Source organism: Lagenorhynchus albirostris, chromosome 9 (genome assembly GCF_949774975.1).
Source record: "Lagenorhynchus albirostris chromosome 9, mLagAlb1.1, whole genome shotgun sequence".
Lineage (NCBI taxonomy): Eukaryota > Metazoa > Chordata > Mammalia > Artiodactyla > Delphinidae > Lagenorhynchus > Lagenorhynchus albirostris.
Genome location: NC_083103.1, coordinates 36,236,180 through 36,261,999, shown reverse-complemented (window position 1 = coordinate 36,261,999; position 25,820 = coordinate 36,236,180). Strand labels below are relative to the sequence as shown.

Sequence of the window (25,820 nt, the reverse complement as noted above, 5' to 3'; positions counted from 1 at the left end):
AAATGGCCCGTGAAAAGATGCCTGTTGGGTGGTAACCTCCCCATACGTTTTCTCAATAAAGAGAAAAAGATGGGAAGGGGCGGGGTAGGGCAGTGGGGCGGGGGAGACCTCGCCTGCATTTAGAGCCGCAGCCTCTCAAAGCCGTCTGGCGCAGACTGTTTAGTTCCGTGTCCCCTGTCCCATTCAGGCCTCTGCATGTTTTGAAGCTTTCTTTAGCTTTCTCCTGAGCCTTTATGGCAGATCTCTCAATAGGTGAAAGCCTGGCTCTGGCCAGCTGAATACCCCATGGGCACAATGCACTGCATGTTAATGGCGCTGGCTGGCCCCAGACGGCTCGCCTGCGGGACAGTGGCTCCTATACCAGCCCAGCAGCTGCCTCAGATGGAATCTGACGGGGTTCCTAAAGTTGCCCGTTTGCTTTTTTGCAGATCTACACGGACTGGGCCAATCACTATCTAGCCAAATCAGGCCACAAACGTCTCATCAAGGATCTCCAGCAAGATGTGACGGACGGCGTCCTCCTGGCCCAGATTATCCAGGTTGTGGGTAAGAGCAGATTTTACGTCAGGGGCGGATGAGTTACCGTGGAGACCAGTCCAGACGGGGTCGGGTCTGGCACGAGGGACTTGGAACCCCGACATTTAAAAATGCAGTGTTTCTGTCATCACACGTATGACACTTTTTTTGACTCTGTCTTGTGCCGGGGGAGTGAGGGGTACCAGCTTGCTTTTCCTGATAAGATCACCCACGTGGCAATCTCATCTTGATTCTCTGAGAAGAAAGACTAGCCCTGGCTGGGGGGAAATGCTGGTGGTTTGGGGAGGGGCTCTCTGTCCCCTTTCTTACCTCCTACCATCTTTCTGGCTCTCTCATTTCCCCCCTGCGATGGTGCTTTTTTGTGGATTACTCTGGCAATATTTCAAAAAAAAAAAAAAAAAACGGCAATATGGGGCTGGTTTATTCCTGTGAACTCTAATCGGGTCTGAGAAATCAAAGGATCAAACTCCGCAGAGGGCTGGTTCTGTTTTTCATACTAGGGGAAGGGAAGTGGAGCGGTGGGGCTTTTAATGCCTTGGCTGTGTGCAGGAAGAGAGGAGTCGCCCTGGGCAGGAACGTGGGTGGAGGCTGGGCACAGCTCTGCCTTGGGTCTTAAGGGAAGCACCCCAGTGGTCCTGCCTGAGAACGCAGAGCAGACCGTGGAGGCAGGAGGCCAATTAGATGGCATTAGACTGATGGTTGTCGCTGGCAGCTTCAGCGGCCGACTCATGCCGAAAGAGAAGGCAGAAAAAAAGGACAGAAGCCCCAGCCCCTCAGGCGTGAGTTCTTATGGAAAAGTTGCTTATACTTCAAGTGAGAAAAAGCCTTGTATGGTTCTAGCTCTGCTCACATCTGTGGAGACTGTACCTAAAAATATAGGTACGTTGTCCTCAGGCGAAGATCTTGGACTTTGAAAGAGAAAGATGCTCCCCTGCTGTCCCAAGATTGATTGAAGACCAGCTTCCATTGGTCCTCCTTCTCTTCTCTCCCTTTTCCTTCCTTCCCTGTATTAGTTTGCTGTTGCTGTATAACAAAGTGTCACAAACTTAATGGCTTGAAACAGCATCTATTAACTATCTCACAACATGCATTAACTATTTCTGTGCATCAGAAGTGCAAGCATGGCTTAGCTGGGTGCCTCTGCGAGGCTGCAGTCAAGGTGTTGGTCAGACCTGAGTCCTCATCTGGGGAAAGGGGTCAAACTTACTCAGATTGTTGGCAGAATTCATTTACTTGCAGTTATAGGAGTGTGAGCCCTGATTTCTCCCTGACTGTTGGTTGGAGGCCACCCTCAGCTCCTAGAGGACCCTCTCAGCTCCTTGCCACATGGGTCTCTGAACATGGCCTCTGCCACCTCTGTTTCCCTGTCTTTAAAATGGGCACAGCCACGCCTGCTTTGTCTGATCTTGTGGCAGTCTTGGGAAATGCACAAGGTAGGTATCAGATATGAAATATGCTTGGATACCGGAAGGCGTTTCTGGATAGGACTTGGTGGCCACTGCCTAGAAAGATATGTGTAGAAAGATGCAGAGGCCTCTGAATCGATGTCAGAGTGTCACGATCGATTAGTTGTGTCTGCCAGGGCCCAGCAAAGGTGAATGGTAACATGTGTATTGCACATTCACTAAGCATAGTGCTAGGGAAACGTAAGCTAGCACAGTTTTTAATCATTGCTCAGGAGGATGCTTCCCTGAATCTATTCAGATGAGATGAACCTCCCTAGACAGTGACCTTTCTGGGCCTGAACTATTGGACTGTGATTTCAGAGGCTCAAGCTAGTACCACTGATGCAGGCTGCCACTCAGGCCACCAAGTTGCTTCCCCCCCAGCCCTCCAGGAGAGGCTCCCTCTGCCCAGGGACTCGCTACTAAGTAAGGCCAGATGTCAACACGTGGAACTCGACCCCTGACGGTGCCAGGCTCACACCCTCTGCTCTGGGTGTGGAGAACAGAGGCCCAGGATACGGGAAGATGAGAAGGCAGCTAAACATAGGCATCTCCTATGTGACTTCTTCCCTAGACTGTCCATCAGCGAGTTCAGAACATTTCATCTCAGAGTGTCTTGTGAACACAGATCTCTTGGTTGGCAGGGCGTGGCGGGAGGGGACAGCACTCTGACCAGGATGCTAAACTATTAACCGCTATCCTCCATGCTTCCCCCACACATGTGCCTATAAAAGGAACATGTAAAAATATATATTTGTATGTGTACGTGTTTTTAATATATACATATATGTGTGTGTGTATATATATACACACACACATATGTGTGTTGGGGGTGGGTGTATCTCTCTCTGTTCTCCCTAAGATTTTCCCAGAATTGGAGTCCTAGTGACTCCATCTTGTGTTGGACAGAATTCTAGTGGTTACAGTTGCTCTTTGGCTGGAGAGCTCCTACTCATTCTTGAAAGGTCAGTTTCTCCCTGATACTTCCTAGCTCCCCCAGGCAGAGCTGGAGGGACCCTCCTCTGTCATCCTACTGACTGCTGTATTGGGCCCGGGTCTCTCCAGGCCTGGGTGTGAGTCATCTTTCTTTCTAGATTCACAGCATTTAACATGGTACCTGGCGTGCAGTGATGTTCAAGAAGAGTTGAGGAGATTAGGGATGAGAATTTTATTCACTGCAACCCTTGCTTCCCTAAGCCTGGCTCGGATTGTTTCCAAAAGGTGGCCCAGATGTTTTCCCTTACCAGTATTTAGTATTCTTCTGAGCACTCCTCTAAACTGTATGTCACACCCTCCTCCTTTCCAGGATTCTGGTGCAACTCTAAGGTTTGGAAGGGACCTTTTAAAAGCCTCAACCTGATGTGTGAATTGCTTCCATGAAAAGTAGTCAGCAGAGTCTATTAAAGTAGTCAGCAGATGGGCAACTTACTACCTCCTCAACCAGTTCTAACGACAGAGAGTTAGAATTTTTTAAAAGCTCTTGTTTCATTAAGTCAAAATCTGCCCCTCCTTGGTAGTGTCTCCCTACAAGTACTAGTTCTGCCCTCCAGGGCTACAAAGAGCAAGCTAATCTGGGATAACTAGAGCATCAAAATAATTGAGGACCATTGTGGATTATAACTGTGGAATAAAATAGGAATCTACAAATCTGTATTGATAGATACATACATAGATGATCTGTCAATGGAGAAGAGAGAACTCAACTGTTCGGGTGAATGCTGACTGATAAATGTAGAAGGGTTGCATGGTAAATGTTAGTTAAGGCAAGAATCATCAACGGATGCTGAAATCTAGAGGAGAAAGTTTGATGGAGAGCAGCTATTTACATGGTCTCACAGTGGCTCTCCACTGATGGCTTATTAGCTGCAAAGGGAGCTATAGTAACCACATGGGAGAATGAGGCATCATGACCAGGTGATCAAAAGTACATCACTGGTGAGCAGCAGCTGGGTGTCACGTGCTTCCTGACGTGGTACCTCGAAAAGAGTGCAACATCACTTAGTGTTGTATTGCAAAAAAATCAGGGATGGAAAACCTGAAACCCATCCTGAGGAATCTCAGACAAACCCAAATTGTGGAACATTCTGTTAAAAAAAACTGGCCTGAATTGTTCCAAAATGTCAGTGCTGTGAAAGATATAAAAGGCTTAGAAATTGTTCCAGAGGAAAAGAGATTAAAGAGACCTGACAACTAAATGTACCGCATGATCCTGGACTGGATCCCACACAGGGGCATAAAATGCTACAAAGGACAATTTTGAGTCAGTTGACAAAATTGGAATATTGGAATTACAGTAATGTTAAATTTTCAGAATTTTAAAATTGTACCATGAAATAATATCCTTGTCCTTTGGAAATACACACTAAGAGTGAGGGACACGATCTATGTAGCCTACACTAAATTGATTCAGAATTTTTTAACAAGTGTACCTATAGAGAGAAAGAGGGAGGGAGCGAGAGAGGGAGAAAATGAGAACGGATGATGCTATACGGGAATTCTCTGTACTGTTCCTGTAACTTCTCTGTAGGTTTGAAGTTACTTCAGAATAGTTCAAAAGAACACATCTAAATGAAGGTCCATCAAAACCTGCAGTCAGGGAGATTGTCCTTTGAAGGGACAACCTGTTCCTAGGCCTGGGAAGGAGGAATGTTGTGCATAATGATTAAGGATCCGTGTGCTATGAGGCCTGACCCATGACTGGGGAGCTGGGGGGCTGGGTTGGGAGGGTAGGAATCAGGGAACGTTTCCTCAAGGAATTTATCTATAAGCCAAGACCTCAAATTTGGAGTTAGCTGGGTAAAGTGGTCGGGAGGGCTTTCCTGGTGGAGGAAATAATGCATAGAAAGGCTGGAGGGTAGAGAGTCAGAGGCTCAACAAGGCAAAATAAGGCCAGGCTACCAGGTACAGGGCAGTGAATTCTGGGCTTTAGCCTAAAGAACAAAGGCCAGTGATCGAAGAGTCGGTTTTCAGCTTGGGAATCTTACTCCCTCCTCTACTATTTCTAATGATGGAGAGTTGGAATCCTTTAAAAGCTAAGATGTGTAACATGAAGGAAAACCTTAGATGCTTTTCACAGACATTGCTCCTACCTAAGTCTCCATCTAGCCCAGATGGGCCCTAGAGTCTAGCCATCTCTTAATCCATCCATCCTAGGGCTGGTCTTACCAGATAGTGGCATATCTTGGGGCCCACACTTTTCCGTCATTGCCTTCTGCCCATTAGGCAGAAAATAGACCTTTTGCTGCTGCTCTTAGTGCCCTTGCTTAGTGACTGAGGGTTGGGTGTCTGTGTTCAGCCTCTTATTAGTATGATTATCTTCCTGAGTCATGAGCTGCCCGAAGCCAGCAGTTGCCTGCCAGCCCATCACGGTGCCATGTCCGTGAGTTATTAGAAAGGTTTGCGAGGCCAGGATAAACAGCATGAATCAAGAGGGAGAGACAGGCCTCCCCGCTCCTGCCTACATTGCTGTCACGCGGGAGGATGCCAGAAGGGGTTGGAGTGAGCGAAGGAGAGAAGGGGCGGGAGACAGGGAGGAAAGAGGAGAGAGGGACGGAAACAGGATAAACAAAGGAGGCTTGGAGAGAAGGAGAAGCCAAGACAGAGAGGGGATGAGAGCAGCTCACTTTCCACCACCATTTGGGCTGCCCCTGAGCACAACAAGGAAATTCAGGCAACACGCAGGACTGTACCTTCTTTCTGTTGATGACCTGCTACCATGACGTGGCCTTGGGTAAGTCATCTGCCTTTCAGTGAGGGCAGCCAATTTTGCTAGACGTTGGCAGGGCTGCCAGCTGCCCTGCACATGCATAGATGCCATGCATAGATGCTTGGGCTGTTGAAATGCTTGGAACCCTTCTGAGGAGGTCTTTTGAGAAGTGATGAGCTTGATCCCATTCTTCTCCAAGTGCACTGATGCTTTCCAGTTACTAACTTGTCACCTTGTGTGCAGACAGGTCGCCACATTAGAGATTTGCTGGAATGAATAAATTACCATTGGCACTTGAGGATGCCGGTTTTAATCACAGTTGAAGACTTGGGGGGACAAATGCCTTTGCTTCTCTGGTTATCTTCTCTGGGGCTGTAGCCAAAGACCCCCTACCCCGAGTTAATAAATTCAGCTCTGAGGACCAAGCTCTTCTTCCTTCTAACCAGCAGAATCGGAGCTGCTATTATTGCTCTAAGTATTTATGACAACCACAGAAATTCTTGAGAATTTAAGTTGAAGGAGAAGTATTTAAATTACATGAAATTGGAAACTAGGAGGTCCAGACTTTTTTGCATTTTTATTAAACATTTATTTTGAGTTGGGGCTGAGTCATTTGATCTCTTCCCATGTTTTCTTTAGAGGGTCATGAATAGGCTTCACCCCATTGGTTTATTTTGAATGTTGTAAGATGGCAGCGTTAGGCTTATAGGAGCCTAATGAATTCAAGGAGCACCTGACTGTGGTTTAGGTGACAGACCATGAAAAGGAATTAGAGGGATAATTAGACCAAATCCCTTGGTTTTGTTTATCCAGGAGGTATATAAATAATCTTTAAAATGACTTCTCAGGATCATAGTTAGCCATCCTTCACTTTAATGAGCACTAATGAACTGGGTGTTGGTCAGAATCCAGTGCCGTATGACTTTGGCCGTCATGAGTATCCAACTGGAAGATACCTTGAGTGGCCTTGATTCTCAAAAGCCGTATCGGTGTTGTGTATCAAAATCCAAGGTCAGAGTGCAAGCCTGCCATCATTTCCCATGTATGAAGGAGTGCCATTTGTCAAGGATCTTCCTTTCTTTCCACCTTCAGTACATACATGGATATATACAAGTGAAAGAGCAGCTGCCTCAAAATAGACAGTAAAACTTTGATTCATTGGAATGTTCAGAATACTCCTTAGTTCCCCTCAACAAATACATATTGAGTGGCTACTGTGTGTCAGGCACTGTGCTAAGCTCTAGGGTTATAGTAGAAAACAAAGCAGATGAAAATCCTTGTTTTTGTGGAGTTGACATGCTAGTACACATTCTGGCTAATTGTATTTTCTGGTGAACTGAAGAACAAACATGCATGAGTTACCCCATTCACTGGGCATCCTTCACGTGCTTTCTAAAGGCTTTATGGCTCCCCTATTGGGAGTAGGGAAAAGCAGGTGGAGGAAGCTTCCTAAAATGCCTATCCCAGTGTTCTTAAGAGCTGAGAAAACTCAGTTGGCTCTCTGAAGACCGAGGTCTTCCCAGGTGGGTCATAAGCCTGAATATCTATTACTTTGGGCCAGTTCTAAAGGCGGTGTAGATCAGGCTGAATGTATACTAACCAGGCTGTCTCTAGTAATTGGATTTTGTGGTGGTAATTTCCTGCCACTAGCTTGCTTTCTTATTTTTTACTTCTTAAGATAGAAACACTAGAGGAAAAAAACCCAATTGAGGTAACAGTGAGCTATATTTAGTTTCAGGTGTTCTAAAACCTTAGTGTCCTGGGACACTTTGAGTCTGTTATCCTTTTCAGACACTTTTCAATGTCTTTTCTCTTCATGGAAGTTTTACGTGTCATAGTCATTAAAATCTGATGTGATATATATATATATATATTTTTTTTTTTAAATGCAATTTTGCGAACACATGTCGAGCCCTAAGGATACAAGTGTGAAAAACAAAATCTACATGTCTGCGTAGCTGGGGGAGACAAGAAAAGGAGTTACGCATTAGGTGTTACTTAAAAGCAAAGTAGAGGCAAGTCCAGGGTGCTGGGAGAGCAAAGAGACCTAGTAGGACTTACCCTTCTAGGGGAGGGGGCATGCAGTAAAGGGACATGGGATTGGGGAGGAACCTCATAAAGGCTTCACAGAGGAGGCAAGTCCATAATTCTTTACTGTGAACTCCTAGCTGAGTTTCTGGGCTTAACTCAGATGGAGACATCAAAAAAAGGGAAATTTCATTTTATATATTTTTGCATCGATGATAAGAATATATATTATTGGATTAATGATCTCTACCATACATAGAACACTCACTGTGTGCTAGGCACTGCACTAAGCAGTTTACTGGCATCGTATAATCTTCTTCTCACAGCTCCTCCTGTGAAGTAGGTAGTATTAGCTCCATTTTATAGATGAGGAAACTGTGGCCCAGAGAGGTTGTGTTACATGGCTAAGATCACACAGCTGAGAAGCTATAAAGCTGAGCTTCAAACTGGGGTATCTTCGCCTCCAAGCCACTACACGTACTGCCTTTCTTGTAGCACTGTAGTTGCAAACTCAGATGTCTTGGGCTGTGTCTTGCAAGGATTCCTCCATACTTAGGATGAAATACATTCACCATGGGAAGCTGGGCCTTTCTTCCCTGTTATTTATTTGATTTCCAGCTTATTCAATACAGCCTCTTTCTATCACTTCCCTAAGTAGGTAGGTAGGCACTCTTTTGACTTCAATAGTGTGTGTTCTAGATCTAATCTGGACTTACTGTTTGAGCATGGATGTGACATTTTTAAAGTCTCACTCTCTTGTTCTTCCATTGGACACCGCTTCGGGAATAGAATCAGGACAAACAAAAGCACTCTTAGTATTTCTGGCTAAAGATGGGGTGAGATGCTGTCATCTATGGCTTTTGTCCCCAGGAGCTGTGTTGTAGCTGGATGGATCCACTCTGAAGCACCCTATCTTTTGTGGGCAAGTTGCAGTTGCCTTTTTAAGAGCCTAAAGCACAGTCACAGCTCAGGCCGTTTCCCAGTCTCCAGACATTTCCACCATGCCCCATCACTCCAAGACTGTCATCAATGCAGTTGTCTCTGCCTTAGATGACAGCGACCTTGCCCCAGCTGTCCCTGGAGGGCGGCAGCTCGATGAGTAAGTCCTGAAGCTTGCTAGATGCGTCTCAGTATTTCACATGCCTGTGTTGGTTGGACAAACCCCAGTATGGGCCTTAGGATTTTCTTGGCCTCAGGGGTCCTGAACATCACTGCTCAAAGTGTCTGTGATGATTATTTATTTTTCTGACTTGTGTTTCTTTTTTCAGCAAATGAGAAGATTGAAGACATCAATGGCTGTCCAAAGAACAGATCGCAAATGGTAAGTGGTACACGGGCAGTGAGTGTTTGTGTTATGTTAGTAAGCCCTGCCTCTAAATGATATTGACCATCTTGAAAACATTCACACCACAAGCTTTACTCTGGGGGATTATATTAGTGAACTAACAGCCATTTCCAAGTAGCCATGGTTTGCTTCTCTGACATTTGTTTGCTTTTATTCGAAGATGGCTGTGATTTTTACGTAGGTCGTGAGACAGCGAAAATGGTCCTTGCTCTTAGAAACAAGTTATGCAGAACTGCTGCAAACATACCCTTGTTTAGAACTTGGGCTGATACGACTCTTGCTTTTTCCTCAAAGACCCACAACAATTTCTGTTTGTGTGTGGTGCTGGGGCACAAATGGAGTGATGGTATCATAACAACCATCAGCGATTGGGACGTGTGGTCTGATTGCCTTTAAAGGTTAGAATGATGTGAAATCACAACTGTGACAGGAAATGTGAAATGTCCAATCACATCCAGACCATTCACGACGTAACCTTGACAAGTGACATTCTCTCTGGCGTGATGTGCTTAAGCTCTGATATTATAACTTGAAAAAATCTTTAAAAATCTGTTCTGTTTTTGTTGCATGTCCTGCACATAATCTTTGAATGAAAATTCATGATCACTGTTGAGTTCAGGGAGCATTGAATTGTGACACAATCTGAGTGCTTAGTTTTTCCCTTAGAAACGCTTTTCAAATATGAATATTTCCACAAAGATTGTATATTATCAGACTGTTAAGATGACGCTAATACCTGTTTAAAATATGAAGGTGGCAACTGAAGGACCACCTTTTCTCCTGGACGTTAATTTGCTTCCAGAAATCTAAAAAAAAGGCATAATTTGTCTTCTAACCTCACCCTCCTCCCTTTGAGTAGACACAATTGGATAGTGTCATTCCAGAACACACTGAAGTGATTGGCCTTCCTTGGGTTTACTGTTTAATTTTCTGAATTGTTTGTTATCCCAGTGAGTGGACAAGATAGCCTTTTCGTCAACTTTTTATCTAGACACGCAAAGTTTCTTACTATAAAGAGGAGTGAGTGTGCCTGGTGGGGGCAGGGGATGTCATTTTTCACGTTAAATTCTGAAACGGAGTTTCTCTTTTGTTGTTGTTCCACTGGAGATTTTGTTTCTTTCTGTGTGATCCAGAGAGCAGCCCATCCTCGCATAGGAAAGTCCCCACGCAGACATCTCATGGCTGCTTTGACTTTTGGAAAAGCTTAGCTGCTATTTTTGCCAGAGCTACTACAGCTGTCTGGTGTATTAATAATTGAGAAAATTTGGAAGATAGAAGACTTAAGTTTAGTACAAGCATTTTACACATGCAGTCGTAGCTTCTCATGAAAGAGATGTAGTGTTTCCGCCTGGGATAGAGATGGATGCGTTTGTCCCAGCCCATTATAATGCATATGTACAACTGACAGCTTAAGGTAGTGAACCTTTTATTCTGTTTGGTGCCTTTGTATTTTCTGTACCTTCTGTTGGAGATGTTTGCTGTTAAAGTCCACTTTCAAGCTTACAAAATAATACCCTCACCTCAGATTCTTCTGTGCCAATTTAGTTTATGTAAATATGTTATGTATAACGCTACACAGCACCAACGCAATTTTGTGGTTTCTCTATAACTCTTTCAGCTATGGAAGTATTGGGTTTTTCTTCATGCACTGTGTTTTTTTTTCTTTTTCTTTTTTTTTTTTTAAGAACACAGGAATATAGAATCCTAAAATTGTCTGTGGTAATTAGTTCCAGCTCAGGGGCAGGGGGATGGGGTGGGCAGACAAGGTCTGGTGGTAAAAGTGGCAGAGAATAATTCAGCAGACAGGATGTGGGTCCAGGAGAATGACAAAACCTCCACCACAGTCATTCCATTCTGTAGGAGATGAGAAAGGCGATGATAAGGAACTCGGGGCCATCGTCCTTTCACCTACATCACAAAGCAATGACAAATCCATAACGCAGAGCTCACCTAGGGCACACAGGAAGTGCTGCTTACACGCAAGCACAGGTGGTGTTCTGGCTAATAGGACACCTGTGTGTATGTGTGTGTGAGCACATACAGAGCTAAAGCATCCCTACTCATGGGAAGTATCATTTGGGAAGATGGCATAGCAGATGAGCTACCATTTCTAGATTCCTAGAAGGTTAAACTCCCAATTAGGCTTTATTTAGGGCAGCCAATGATAAAGATTTGTTGTTGTTTGCTAAATGTTGCCTGTTTGGAGGAGACCAGAAGGGAACATGCACGGAGAGCATCATGTTGGCAAAAGGAAGATGACACACAACGAGAGAATTGGAGAGTGTACCTGCTGGGAGGGTAGCTATGACTCCACTGAAAATCATCAGCATAGAGTTACTGTGCTCACAGAAACAGCATCTTCAGAGGCCTTAAATAACGGAGACAAAGAAAAACAATTTTTGCGTCAGAGCAGGGGAATGGGTGCTATTTCAGTTTTCAAGGGGCAAATTATTTCATTAGCTAATCGGTGGGTAGGCACGAGAGCTTTAGTTTTACAGGTGGGGTGCCTCTTCCTCCTCTCGTGTCTCCCTCCTCCTGACCTACCAGGCTGCCCGGAGCTCTGCTCTCCAACTCCTGAGCTTCAGGCTCTGCTTCAAGTTCTTTTCTCTTCCCAGAGGATGTGGAAATGAAAGCAGACACTTGTGGCATATGGACTAGAGAATTCCAGAGGCCTTGACGCACAAACATTATGGGCATGGCACTGTATACTTATAGCTTGTCGGTCAGCACATGGTCACAGAGTGCCGACTAATGCCAGGCACTGGACTAGACCAGGTTAGTACCCCAGTGAACAAGATGGGGTCCCTGCCCTCAGGGAGCTCAGTGATGAGTGGGCAGGAGACCAGAGAACAATTAGAACACTGGAGTAGTGCAACTGCTCCCATGGACACCTGTGCATGGTACAGTGGGGGCCATTCCACTCCAGGGCAAGGGGAGGCTTAGGAATAACGTTTAGGGGTTGAGTCTTGAAAGGCAGGAGGGTTCACCACAGGGAATGATGAGTGGAAGACGATTCCCATTGCTGGAGATTCTGTTTACCTGAGGCTATCCTGGACCCTGCAGAGGAAGGTTTTGCAGCCTTTGTTCGTGGATCCTACCATGTGCCATCAGCTGTGTCTGGTGAGACCCTTCTGGCCTCTCCTCAGTGTCAACCCTTTGTCCTGTTGTATCCGAGGTGAGGAACAGGGCATGGAAGAGATCAGAGTGCGACAGACCCCAGAAGCATGGTGGTCTTTTCAGACCTGGGCCAAGTCTTCTGTATCCATCGTCACCCCCCAGGTGGCAGCGCCTCAGGGAACAGCCCCATTGGACCCGGGAGTGAAGTTTTCTAAAGGAAAATACCCGTGCGATCAACTCCTGTGGATGAAAGTTGAACCGTGGGATGTGAGAAATGGTGGTTAATATTGTTAATATCGGCACTCACAGGCCGTTCACTCTCATGGGCACACTCGACCCTCCCGACCCTGCTGTAGGCCAGCGTATCAAGAGACGCTGGTGCCGGCAGCCGGAGGGCTGTCCCCAGGGAGAGGCAGAGCCAGGACCTCGGCATCTCCTGTGATCCTCTCGTGGCCCTCGTAAAACAGGACTGTGCCTGCAGCCGAAATGCAGAAGCATGGCAGTGGCTTCCCTTTCCCGAGCAAGCCTGGCCTCAGCTTGTGTTGAAGGAGTGCTTTGCTCTGTTTCAGTCTGACATAGATGCTTTGGGGGCCAAATCATCGGAGATGGAGCTGTAGAAACAACATTCCCCCCACCTCCTCACCCCCATCCATTTGGCCCTTAAATAGGTTTGTGTATGTGCGTCAGAGCTGGTTAAAATGTTTCGTCTGTTTAGCATTGCCAGGGCAACCCGTGGGGCATCTTTTTGGCTTTCAAGTGGTGTGTTCAGCAGGGTTACGTGTGTGTTTGGAAGGAGAAACATTGCTTGGAGCACAGCCAGTGGACGCTGGGGCTGCCACTGCCTTGCGCCTTGAACCCACTGTACTCCAAGACGCTGGCTCACTTTGGAGCCTAGGAAAGGAGCAGCAGGGGGTGGTTTTCTTTTTTCATCCTTACTATTTTAAGTGGTTTGGCTTTGCGTTGTCGATTAGAAGAGGTGCAAAGTTAGGAAGGCTGCCTGTCCTTTCAGGCGCTTTCAGTGGAAAGCCCTGGCCTGTTTTCTGCTCTGGCCCGGGCTCATCTGGGGCCTCTCAGTGCTTCCCACCTGCCTGCCCACCTCCTCCTGGGCCCTCAGGGAGTCCTGCCTACTTCCCTCAGCCCTTCTAGACCGAGGGCCTGCCTGGGCTTGGGAACCAGATGGGCCAACTTCGAGTTCCTTCTCTGCTCTTCTGTGGCCTTGAGCTAATTATTTAACCTCTTGAAGCCTCTGTTTCCTTTTCTATAAAGTGGGGTTGATAATAATACGAACCTCATCAAGTTTTTGTGAGGACTAATGAGGCAGTCAAAGTGATAACGACGGATGACATTAATGATGATGAAAATAAGCCATAAAGCCAAACAGTGTTTGCTGTGTGCCAGGTGCCGTCCTAAGTGCTTCACAAATAACCTCTTAGTTCATCCTCCCAGCAGCCCTTTGCGGTAGGTGACCTCATCACCCCCCTTCTCCATAGCACATGGTCAGCACTCAGTCAGCGGTGGTTTCTCCAATGATGATAATTTGTTTTAGTAGCCATTCAGGTACTGGGGGACATGGAACCCTTGGGAAATCTGAGAAGAGCTCCTGGCCCTCTCCTCCCCGGATCACACATACCCCGGAATTTTGCATATGGCCTGAGCAGCTCGCGGATCCCAGAGTCCTCTGGGGCTCCATAGACCCGCACATTTGATGCTCCTGCTGCTTAGGGCACTGGTCTGCTCGTCACCCTGTCCTTTCAGAGGCCCCTGTGGAAAAAGCCAGCAGCTAGGTTCCCAAAACAAGAGGAATTGGCTCTTAGACACAGAAGGACAGGACACTGGCTTTCAAACTTCTGTTCCATGAGCAGAACCCCCACGCTTTTTTCCCAGATAAAATTGTATGTGGCACCCCACATGTGAAAGTGACAAAAACTGCATTAGTGCTTTACATAGGATTAGGCAGCCCAGGGAGGGCCATCGCAGCATCTCCCTTTCACCTGCCTCTTCCCTCCCCCTCCCCACTGTCACATTTGCCCCTGAAGCCCCCTTTCAGAAGGCCAGCCCCTGAAAATACACAGCGCGATGAAGCCTAGGGACCCCCTACCCGGGCATCAGCTTCCAGCTCTGGATAGATCCAGCCCATTCTCTGGTCCTCCTAAGTCTCCTGTAGGAAGAGAGACCATCAACTAGGTCGTCTTCACCTCTAACCTCTGGAGGTTACAAGGCCTCAGGCCTAAGAGCATGGACCCTGAAGGTCGGCTGCTTGTGACCCAGGGCATGTTCCTTAGGTTCTCAGGGGACCAGTCTCTGTAACGGGGTCAGTAACAACACCTGCCTCCCAGGGTGCTTTTCAGGTGTGCATGAGACCATCTGTATGACATGCTCGCGTGCTGCTGTGCACAGAGGAAGCACACAGTTGATGTCAGCTCTTAATAGGATGAGGTTTTTCAAGATACCCCAGTATTTTTAAAGAAATAGATGTTTCAAGACCGGCCAGCCTACCTTCGGGTGAGGGGATTACCGCCGTGGCCCTGGCTAATCCACGTGGCCTCCCGGCACTGTACTTCCTCCCCCGGGAAATGTGGGAAGTGACAGCCCCATGCATAGGTGCGATTATTGTTTGTATTTTGCGCGTGGAGACTGAGCTTTAAAAGGTTTTTTGGCCTCAGACTACTTGCCTAGGAGGCAGAGCTGGAGCTTGAACCCAAGTCTGTCTATTTGGAGAGCCTGTGGTTATCCCTTCTGCGACAGAGAAAGGGCATAATAGTCTCCACCTCACCAGTCCCTTATTTCTCACTCGTGAGCACAGTAGAGCCAGCTGGGTTTAGCTGAGAGTTAGTGAGAAGGGAGGAGAGTGAGTATTTCTGGAGATTGCCTGAGTTGACCTGTCGATGGGAACTCAAGAGCTGAAAAAGGGGCAAGTGGCCCCCAGTGAAAGGCAGCCTCTTGAGAAGCCCAGGAAGAGCCCTGGCGCCAGGTACCTCCGACTGCGTTCTGCACAGAGCTTCCTGGGCCAGGAGAAGGCTGTCTGTAACAAGATCAGGTTTCCAGCCCCAGTGACCTTGAGCCCTCCCAACAGCTGCCAGAAAGCCGGCCACATGCCTGGGGAGTGTCTGAGATCCTTGCGCAGCTGAGTTGCCTCTTCCCTGGGCCCTTGGACCTATTTTTACATGACCCTAAGGGCACACACGTTACAAAACCAAGAAAGAATGAACGTCCGTGGGCCCCTTAGAATTTAAAACAAAGTGGAGAGTCCAGGGCCAACATGGGCAGGAAGCATCCACTGCTTCCCATTCAGGGGGCACATCCAGCATCACTGCATGTGTTGTGGCTGACATTCTCTTTCAAAGATGGCGGCCATCTCCGTGTCTGTCTCTTACCTCTTTGGTCACCTCTCTGTTCAAAACCATCATTGGCTCCCCATTTACCTCTCCATACTCTTGAGCACACAATAGAAGGGCCTTCACAATCTAGTTACCACCATCTCCTGCCACTTGGCCACTCAAACTCTATACCCCCAGCCATACTGGAACTTGGGGTGCCCCAAGGAGGCCCTGTACTTTTGTGCCTTGTACTTTGATGCAAGCTGTCCAGTCTGCCAGGAAGACCTGATGATTGTCCCACCTGGGCAAATGTAACCTTGAATATTCAGGTTAACTGTTAACTCAAGTAACTGAGATAATTAGGTGCCTTTTGTCCCTTGTGTTCCCAGGTGTGAAAGCATGTCTCATAACCTGCTCTTTGTGGTTGTCTGTTCAGTTGTCTTCTTGAAGGAGATGCTGTATGTTTCACCTGAGGATCTAAGCACCTATCACTTAGATGACTAGCATATAGTAGGTGGTTAATAAATGTTGGGTGGATGGGCGGACAGATGGAAAGACCAAAGAGGGAGCTGGCCTGGATGTGTCCATGGGGCTAGAGGATTATAACATACTGTTATTCTCATATCATTATCTACTGTTGAGCAGTGATTTGAGCGCTGGGTGTTCACTTGGAAGTTCTTTATGGGATTTAAGAAATGGATATTTAGCACTATTCTAGAAGTGTCTTTCCTTCTCTTAATTCTTTACTCCCTTGGTTTATCCAGAGGATCCAAATAGAACATGGCAGCTAATTTTTCGTTTACTGAGTTCTTTTATGTTGCTTGAGGTGAGCATGTTTAGACATCTTTACAATTACCAGAGATGATTAACATTGATAATAAAAATGAAGATAGTTACTGTTCTAAGTGATTTACATGTTTTAACTCACTTTATTCTCATAACAACCCTATGGAGTAAGAAATATATTTTGTTCGTTCCATTAAAGGGTATGGAGAACTTGGACCCTGATGCCATTTGCTGTGCTCTGCCAGGGGCCAAATGTGAGGCACGTTGAAGAACATCTCGTTCTTTCCCCCTCATGCTGTAGAGCCTAAGGTTATTGCCTTTGTCCCTGATTCTGTCCGGGTTTTTATATAATATTAATAGCAAATACATATACAGTACATTGGGGCAATGTTTTAGACATTTTATCTGCATTATAACTGGTTTTATTTTCATAAAACCCTATGAGAGCAGGTACCTTTATTATTTCCACTTCACAGGTGAGGAAACTGAGGCAGAGACAGGTTTAGTAAGTTTCCTCAGGTCGCACAGCTAGTAAGCGACAAGCTGGGGTTTGAACCCTGGAAGCCTGGCTCGAGAGTCCATTCCCTTAACTGTTATGCTATCCTACATATAAGGAAATAGATGGAAGAAGAGAAAATGACTGACGTGGAGGTGCAAAAATTATATTTGTAATACTGTCTCCTCATGTAGGTAAGGGCAGAGCTTTGGGATGAGGCATTCCATCATGGCAAGGAGATTTGGGATTAAAAAGAATAAGCATGGACTCTGGAATCAGGCAGACCTGGGTCTCACATACTGGGCCGGTGTGCTGGGCAAGTTACTGAAAATCCGAGTCTTTTTCCTTCTCTGTAAAAGGGAGATAATTATGGAAGTTGCCCCCAGGGTTGCCAGGGATGAATGAGAGACAGTATTAAAAGCACCTGGCTCATGAAGAGAGCACATTAGACTGTCATTCCCTTCTCTGTTGACAAGTCACGTATTTCCTAACTATTAACTTGTGCATTAAAAAGGCTTTTCATATTCAAAAAGTAGGTACCAGTGTGGTAGGCTGAACAATGGACCCCCAAAGACTTCGACATTCCAATCCTCGGAACCTGTGAATATGTTCTCTTAAATGACAAAGGGGACTTTGCAGAGGTGATTAAGTTAGGGATTTTGAGACAGGAAGATTATCCTGGATTATCTGGGCAGGCCCAATGTGACCACAAGGATCCTTCTAAGAGGGAGGCAGGAAGATGAGAGAGAGAAGATGGACCGTGGAACATGGAAGCAGGTCAGAGGAGAGAGAGGAAGAGAGGGAAGGAACATGGGGAGCGTGGGGGAAGGGGAGAGGGAGAGAATGAATGAGGTTGGAAGATGCTACTTGTCTGGCTTTGAAGATGGAAGAATGGGCCATGAGCCAAGGAATGCAGGTGGCCTCCAGAGCTAATAAAAAAGACAAGGGGACAGATTCTCCCCTAGAGCTTCCAGAGTAGATGCAGCCCTGCGGACTCCTTGATGTAGCCCACTGAAACTCGATTTTGGACTTCTTTTATTTTGTTTAATTTTTATTGGAGCATAGTTGATCCAATCAGTTATACATATACATACATCCACTCTTTTCTAGATTCTTTTCCCATAGAGGCCATTACAGAGTATTGAGTAGAGTTCCTTGTGCTACACAGTAGGTCCTTATTAGATATCTATTTTATATACAGTGGTGTGTGATTTTGGACTTCCGACCTCCCAGAATGTTTTTTTTTTTTTTCGATCCCCAACTGGGGATCGAACCTGTGCCCCCTGCAGTGGAAGCATGGAGTCTTAACTACTGGACAGCCAGGAAAGTCCTTATTTTTTTCCTCCCAGAATTTTAAGCTAATAAATTTATGTTGTGTTAAGCTACTAAGTTTGTGGTCATTTGTTACAGCAGCAGTAGGAAACTAATACACTCTGGGATTCAAGCAAAGTAACTCCGACTGTATTAGCAAGCTGTTCGGGTTTATAGCCGAGGCTCATTTTGCCACTGTGTGCCTGTTAAGTTTCTGAGTTGACTGGAAGTTGCCTCCCTTGATAGAACACTTTGGAATGGAGTTCTGCCCATCTGTACATTTACTGCAGGTCATTGCAAAGAAGTGTGCGGAGACAGAGGCCCACATTTAGTTTCCAGCACTGTGACCATATCATGGGCTGCCTCAGGTACTGAGCTCAGATGCCGGGAGTGGCAAGTGCCGTTTCGTCTATTATTTAGAAGCGGATACGCGGTATTCCCGATGTGAATGTAAACTCGGGAGTAAGTACTGTGCTCCCTAACTAATGTGTGTCTGTCTTGTAATTAATACGACATTTAAGCACACTTTATGAGAGACTTATATTTCATATGCTAGGTAATCCCGTCAAAGCTTTGTAGTACACATAGAGTGTTTTCTTTATCTTTTAGTTCAGCGAAAAGCTCCATATTTCCAGCACCTGGCCTAGTGCTAGGTACGTTGGAAACGCTCAGCTAATCTTTCTCAGATGAATGAGCCAAACAATAAATGGTCCGGCCGTCTGGGAGCTTCCCAGAGAGTGGGGCGATGGTACCCCTCAAGGTTTCATATGTGAAATACTAGGCACTTTAAAATGCTATCAAGAAACTTAAGTAATCCTAAACCAAGAAATTCCCAAATCCAATCTTTTATAAAAGTGTATGGAAGTGATAACAGGTTATTTTCATTAAAAAGGGAAGGAGCGTTTGGAGGTTTGGCAAAACCTACTATAGCCACTGGGCTCCAGCTTTAGTGAGTAGGAGAACCACCTGGAGGGCTTGTTCAAGCAGCACTGGGCCCCACCCCCAGGGTTTCTGATGCAGTAGGTCTGGGAAGGAGCTGGAGAATTTGCATTTGTAACAAGCTCATGGGTGATGCTGAAGCTCCTGGTTTGGTGACCTTACTTTGCCAACCTTATCTTAGAGCCGAATAAAAAGAAAACTTCTTTTGGGATATGGCTGTGCAAATATGCATTTAAACATCTATCAGTTTGCAAAGTTCTTTACATTTTTAAAAATTAATCTCTCTAAAGGTTTATTTAATTTTAACTAATTTTTTAGGAACGCTATATATTTTTGATTGAGATACAATTGACGTATACCATCACATTCATATCAGGTGTACGAACATAATGATTCGACATTTGTATATGTTGTGATCACCACAATAAGGTTTAACTAAATATTTTGAATGAACCCATCAGTTTACTTTTTGGAAGGACGAGGACGCCTTAGACATCCTCTTGTCTGAGAACTGTGGTAAGTTCTAAGTTGACAGGATCTGAATTGTGTCTGCAGCTGTGGTCTTGGAGTTTGCAAGTGTCTTCTCTACCTCTTCCAGTTCACTTAAGCTCTGTGACCCTTGGTTTCCTCCATTGAAAACCCAGGTGATAATCCTTTAGCACATTGTCCTTAACTGCCTGCATCCCACCAGACGTTCACTTCTTTGAGGGCGGGGTCTCGTCTCTCCATCTGCCCATACCACCTGACATCTGGTGGACGCTCAGTGAGTATTAACTGAAGAAATCCCCATTACACCTACTTTGAAACTGAGGCATTTTGAGTGGCAACGTGTGGTGCCCCGTAAGGTTAAAGCAAGTATGTGGATGGGTGGGGAGAGAATAGCTAGCTTCAGATCTTGAGCTGAAAGAGAAATTGGATGGTGATTTATAACCATGTAGATTGTGGTTTATATAAAAGCCATCTGGCTTCATGCTTGGATCCATCTCCCTGCATATGTCTTCATGGGGTTCTTATGTTTCAGCCTAGCATCAAAGGGGTGTTTTGGTATGCATCTTTGTTTTTTATTTTTTTCCCATGAACTAGAACTTAGCCAGGAATTCCTGTTGGCACTTTGGTAAGGCATAGTTAGCCTGTGGTGTCTGCGTGTTGGGAACTGGTCAGTAGGTGAAAGCCAGTGTGCTCACTTAAGCAAAGAGAAGAGAACAGTGGCCAACAAGCTGAGTTCAGGTCCCAAAAGACCTTTTAAAACAAAAACTAAACAGTTGCCAACCATTCGATGAAAATCAATATACTTCACAAGCAATGAGCTTCCAGCTTTTTTTAGGGAAAAAAAAAAATGGCAGTACTGGATCGGCACTCCACAGGCAACAATTGGCTAAAACTGGATAGCAGCTGTCCTCTTTAGGTAGGTGTAGACTGCGTTAGTCATACTCCTCACCGTTCCCTATTGTCTTATACCCAGCCTCTTTTACTTCGTTTTTGCCTGCCTACCCCCTGCACACATTTGAGGTTTTTGACCCCCAAACCATTGTATTCTTATAAGTATCATGAGCTTCCTCAGGAATTCTAAAGACCGGCATATGGTAGTTTGAAAAAATCCCTGTTATGGGAGCATTTTGACATGAAAATAATGCCTGTAATGTTTATATTGGTTTAAATAATTCCTGCCCTAGAAGATTTCAGACACTGTAGAAGAACATAAATATCTTCCACAAAACATGTCCAGAAGGTTGTGGGAGAAGTCACTCCTTCCTCTGCGAAGTGCCCTTTGTCTTTCTGATGTAATGATTGGGTTTGGTTTAGATGGATTGATGACTCACCTTGTCTTACTACTGGAGGGCCAGGGAAATGACAAAACGGGGAGGTCATTTTTCTCCTCCTCAGCAGTAGTGAAGCTGTCGCTGCTCGGTTGTTAATGCCCCGTGTCTGTGTAGAGACTTCAGAGCTTACAAAACACTTTCCAGTAAGTGTTTGAATTGCAACTGTGCCATTTAAAACCGTGATTTTAGGAAGGCTCTATGCCTTGATTTCCCCATCGGGAGAGTGATGATAATACCTACTTTATCAGGGCTTCCCTGGTGGCACAGTAGTTAAGAATCCGCCTGCCAATGCAGGGGACACCGGTTCAAGCCCTGGTCTGGGTGGATCCCACATGCTGTGGAGCAGCTAAGCCCGTGTGCCGCAACTACGGAGGCTGTGCTCTAGAGCACGCGTGCCACAACTACTGAAGCCTGTGTGCCTAGAGCCTGTACTCGGCAACAAGGGAAGCCTGCACACCACAACGAAGAGTAGCCCCCGCTCGCCGCAACTAGAGAAAGCCTGCGCGCAGCAACGAAGACCCAACGCAGCCAAAAATAAATGTAAAAAAAAAAAAAAACTAACTGAAAAAAATAAAAAAGCTAACTTATCTAACTGAAAGGTGAAAAATAACTGAAATAATAATATACAGAAAAGAATCTAGCCCAGTGTTTCGTGTTTTCTACGAGTGTAAATATTAGTTTCTTGGGAGGGTTAAGAAAATGATAATTATCCCCATTTTACTGAAAGGAAAACCGAGGCTTGGGGAAATTAAGTACCTTGCTCAAAGAGAGCCAAGAAGCTCTGAGAAACCTGTGGTTCCCCAGACTTCACCTCTGGTCCTGGGAAATCCTTGATTTCCATTTCCCCTTTTAAAATTTCCTCTTTGTGATGGCGGCATCACAATGCCGATCACGACCCTGTGGCATGAGTTGGCTTTTCCTACGGAGTAGATTCCCACATTGGTGCGAATGTGGTAACAGTCATGTAGAGTTGCATAGGGTGTCAGAACCTGACGAAAAGCTCATCTTTCTCACACTTCCCCCTGAAGGAACAGGAAGGCAAGAGGAGAAGGGTAGGTGACCTGGGCTACCCTTCACTATTGTGAAGGACGACTAGTGCTTGCCTTTTATGGGAAGTTTTGAGATGAATCAGCTTGGAATGAAAGTCTTGCCCTGCCCCACTTTGCTTCTGTCAGGGGATGGTGCAGAAGAAATTCTTAGAACTGAAGCAAAGGGCCTTTGAGGGCTTAGCTTGTGAATGGGGTGTTTCTTCTGACTTTATATATATAAATCAAAGTGTATCATCATCGGTCTTTTGAAACTCCTTTGAGAGACACTTGCAGAGATTTGATTCTGAGTTTCAGAATTTACAGATGCTTTGTTTATCAGTGGCTATAGAGTGCTCTATTTTTATGATCACCTGGCAGTATGATTTTAGCTTTTGGAGGGAAGCATCTTCCTAATATATTGATAACAGGTAGAACCATATGAAATGGCCAGTGTGTAACCATTTTTACCTACAAAAATGGCAGTTTTATCTGGTTTAGCTGAATACTTGACAAGGATGGGATGAGTAACAGGTTCGCATTATATACAAGAATTGTCACTATTTCTTCACAGGTGCGTTAACCGTCTTGTAGCCTTGGGAATCTCAAGGATATCCTGTAATAAAGACCTTCCTTGTCTTGTTTGTTCTCCTCTTTCAGTGACTTTGACCACACCTCTGACATTCTGGCTGTGGCAGTAAGTAGAGTTGAGAGTCACTTTAATTCTTGATGATATTCTTCCTTACTTTTAATCTCATATAATTTTTGGTTGGCAAGTAGCTCTTCGCCTTGATCACAGATTTTGGAATTTGAAACTATTGGCCAAATCTAGTTTCTTGGTGTTGTATTTTGTGTACTACTTGGAAAATCTCCCAAATTCTAGATCAGTGTCCACTAGGAGGCTATAATTCAGGCTCAACTCTTTAGCTATACCTACAAACAACTTTTGAAATTAAAAAATGGATTGAATGTATGTGAAAGGTCCTAGTATTATGCCTGGCATATGGTAATTGTTAGCAGCATCTGGAATTAGAGTGTAAACAATGGTGATTTTTTTTTTTTTTTTTTTTTTTTGCCCACACTGAATGGCTTGTGGGATCTTAGTTCCCCAACGAGGGATTGAACCCAGGCCCTTGCAGTGAAAGCATGGAGTCCTAACCACTGGATTACCAGGGAATTCCGAAATATGCCATTTCTTTTTTTATATTTTTAATAGCGATTTTTGAATTAAATCTCCTGCAGAAATTAACACTGCAGGTGATACATACAAGGAGAGGATGATAGAACAGTTGGCTTCCTTCCGGCCGTCATCACAGTGAGAGAGCAAAGTCTTATAGGATCCTGAATTGAGTATTAAAGCATTTAAACGTACCTGCTTGGCTTTGCTTCCCTGGTTATCGATGCTGCCAGGAGGCATCTTGCACTTAGGTACATCATGCTATCCTTGGAATTGCGGGGTAGGAATCCACGGATCAGTCACTCATGAGCAACCCGGAAGGACCATAAGCTGCAGACATTGGCAAGTTGGCTGAGCCACAAAACTGAGTTTTACAGGCTGATGTGAGGGAACTGGTCACCAAGCTGGTGAGCCAAGTGTATAACTCTTGGCCTTCATCTACAGATTAAGTATCCCATTGCCCTGTTCTTTTATATGTGTTGGTTTTGTGGGTGAAATGATAGACTCTAGTGGTATCTCCAAAACTGAGGATTTACTGCACTCTTGGGGTGTATCAGGGATCTGCTGTTTCGCTTTATTTTGCATTTATGCTCTGCTGCCTCTTGAAGACTTTGTGGTGGCTTATGGGTTAAAGCACGGAAATATGGCAAAAATACAAAAAGCACCCAGACCTTCTAAAAAGATCCCAGTGAGTCAGTGTCAGGCTTTCCAGTAAGTGAGCTGATAGGTCTAAGTTAGCCTGTATCACCTTTGTTTAGTGGGATGATATTTGCTTAACGTCTGCCCTTGCTCAGGAGGCTGTCTTTTCCACAAGGGAAGGACCACACTGTCTCATCACCACTGTTTCCCCTTCCCTTAGAGCAGGGCCTGGGAGAGAGTAAATACTCAATCATCACTTTTCCAGGAATGAATGAGGCTGCCAAGTCCCAGTTCGTCCCTGGGTGAAATTCTCTGACAAGCACTGCTCTTCCCCATTCGTTCAAGAGGCAGCTGTGTGTTTGGGGTCTAGAAGTTGGAATCTGAGTTTGTATCCTTCTCTGTAGGTGAAGCCAGAAGTTTTCTGCAAAAAAAATGTTTGATTCTTCTTAACAAAACTACTTGTCTAAGGCGTAGGGTTTCCTGTGTAACTTAGCAGAGGAGACTTTGACCTGAGAGCTTTTTAGATTGAAAATACTGATTCCAACAGGGACAAAATGAATTCGAGCTTCAAGGAGACCATTCATAGAGAGGCTGTACTAGTGTCATAATTTAGTGGATCTCAGAATGTCTCACAATTCCAAATGATCTTTCGCTTTTAGAAGATGCCATGGGTGTCTACTACTCTGCCATTATGGGATTGTGTGAAGAGCTTTTTTTTTTTTCTTTTTAACATCTTTATTGGAGTTTAATTGCTTTACAATGTTGTGTTAGTTTCTGCTGTATAACAAAGTGAATCAGCTATATGCATATGTTTATCCCCATACCCCCTCCCTCTTGCATTTCCCTCCCACCCTCCTTATCCCACCCCTCTAGGTGGTCACAAAGCAGGAGCTGATCTCCCTGTGCTATGCAGCTGCTTCCCACTAGCTATTTATTTTACATTTGGTAGTATATATATGTCAATGCCACTCTCTCACTTCGTCCCAGTTTACCCTTCCCCCTCCCCGTGTCCTCAAGTCCATTCTCTACGTCTGTGTCTTTATTCCTTTCCTGCCCCTAGGTTCATCAGAAGCATTTTTTTTAGATTCCATATATATGTGTTAGCATATAGTATTTGTTTTTCTCTTTCTGACTTACTTCACTCTGTATGACAGACTCTAGATCCATCCACCTCACTACAGATAACTGAATTTCGTTTCTTTTTATGGCTGAGTAATATTGCATTGTATATATGTGCCACATCTTCTTTATCCATTCATATGTCAGTGGACACTTAGGTTGCTTCCGTGTCCTGGCTGTTGTAAATAGTGCTGCAGTGAACATTGTGGTACATGTCTCTTTTTGAATTATGGTTTTCTCAAGGTATATGCCCAGGAGTGGGATTGCTGGGTCATATAGTAGTTCTATTTTTAGTTTTTTAAGGAACCTCCATACTGTTCTCCATAGTGGCTGTATCAATTTACATTCCCACCAACAGTGCAAGAGGGTTCCCTTTTCCCCACACCCTCTCCAGCATTTATTCTTTGTAGATTTTCTGATGATGGCCATTCTGACTGGTGTGAGGTGTTACCTCATTGTAGTTCTGATTTGCATTTCCCTAATGATTAGTGATGTTGAGCATCTTTTCATGTGTTTGTTGGCAATCTGTATATCTTCTTTGGAGAAATGTCTATTTCGGTCTTCTGCCCATTTTTGGATTGGGTTGTTTGTTTTTTTGATATTGAGCTGCATGAGCTGCTTATATATTTTGGAGATTAATCCTTTGTCAGTTGTTTTGTTTGCAAATATTTTCTCCCATTCAGAGGGTTGTCTCTTGTCTTGTTTATGGTTTCCTTTGCTGTGCAAAAGCTTTTAAGGTTCATTAGGTCCCATTTGTTTACTTTTGTTTTTATTTCCATTTCTCTAAGAGATGGGTCACAAAGGATCTTGCTGTGATTTATGTCATAGAGTGTTCTGCCTATGTTTTCCTCTAAGGGTTTTATAGTGTCTGGCCTTACATTTAGGTCTTTAATCCATTTTGAGTTTATTTTTGTGTGTGTGTTAGGAAGTGTTCTAATTTCATTCTTTTACATGTAGCTGTCCAGTTTTCCCAACACCACTTATTGAAGAGACTGTCTTTTCTCCATTGTATA

The 25,820-nt window shown here is 44.9% G+C and overlaps 1 protein-coding gene across 2 annotated transcripts in view; it reads left to right on the top strand.

The window, feature by feature from the left end:
• The window catches only part of NAV2 (neuron navigator 2), a 396,632-nt gene that overhangs the window by 126,847 nt on the left and 243,965 nt on the right, over positions 1-25,820 (top strand). For both annotated transcript variants that reach the window (XM_060159528.1, XM_060159527.1), the window contains exons 2-3: positions 429-546; positions 8,985-9,037. In XM_060159528.1, coding sequence (XP_060015511.1) covers positions 429-546; positions 8,985-9,037 — 171 coding nt within the window. The remainder of the gene's footprint in view (positions 1-428; positions 547-8,984; positions 9,038-25,820) is intronic.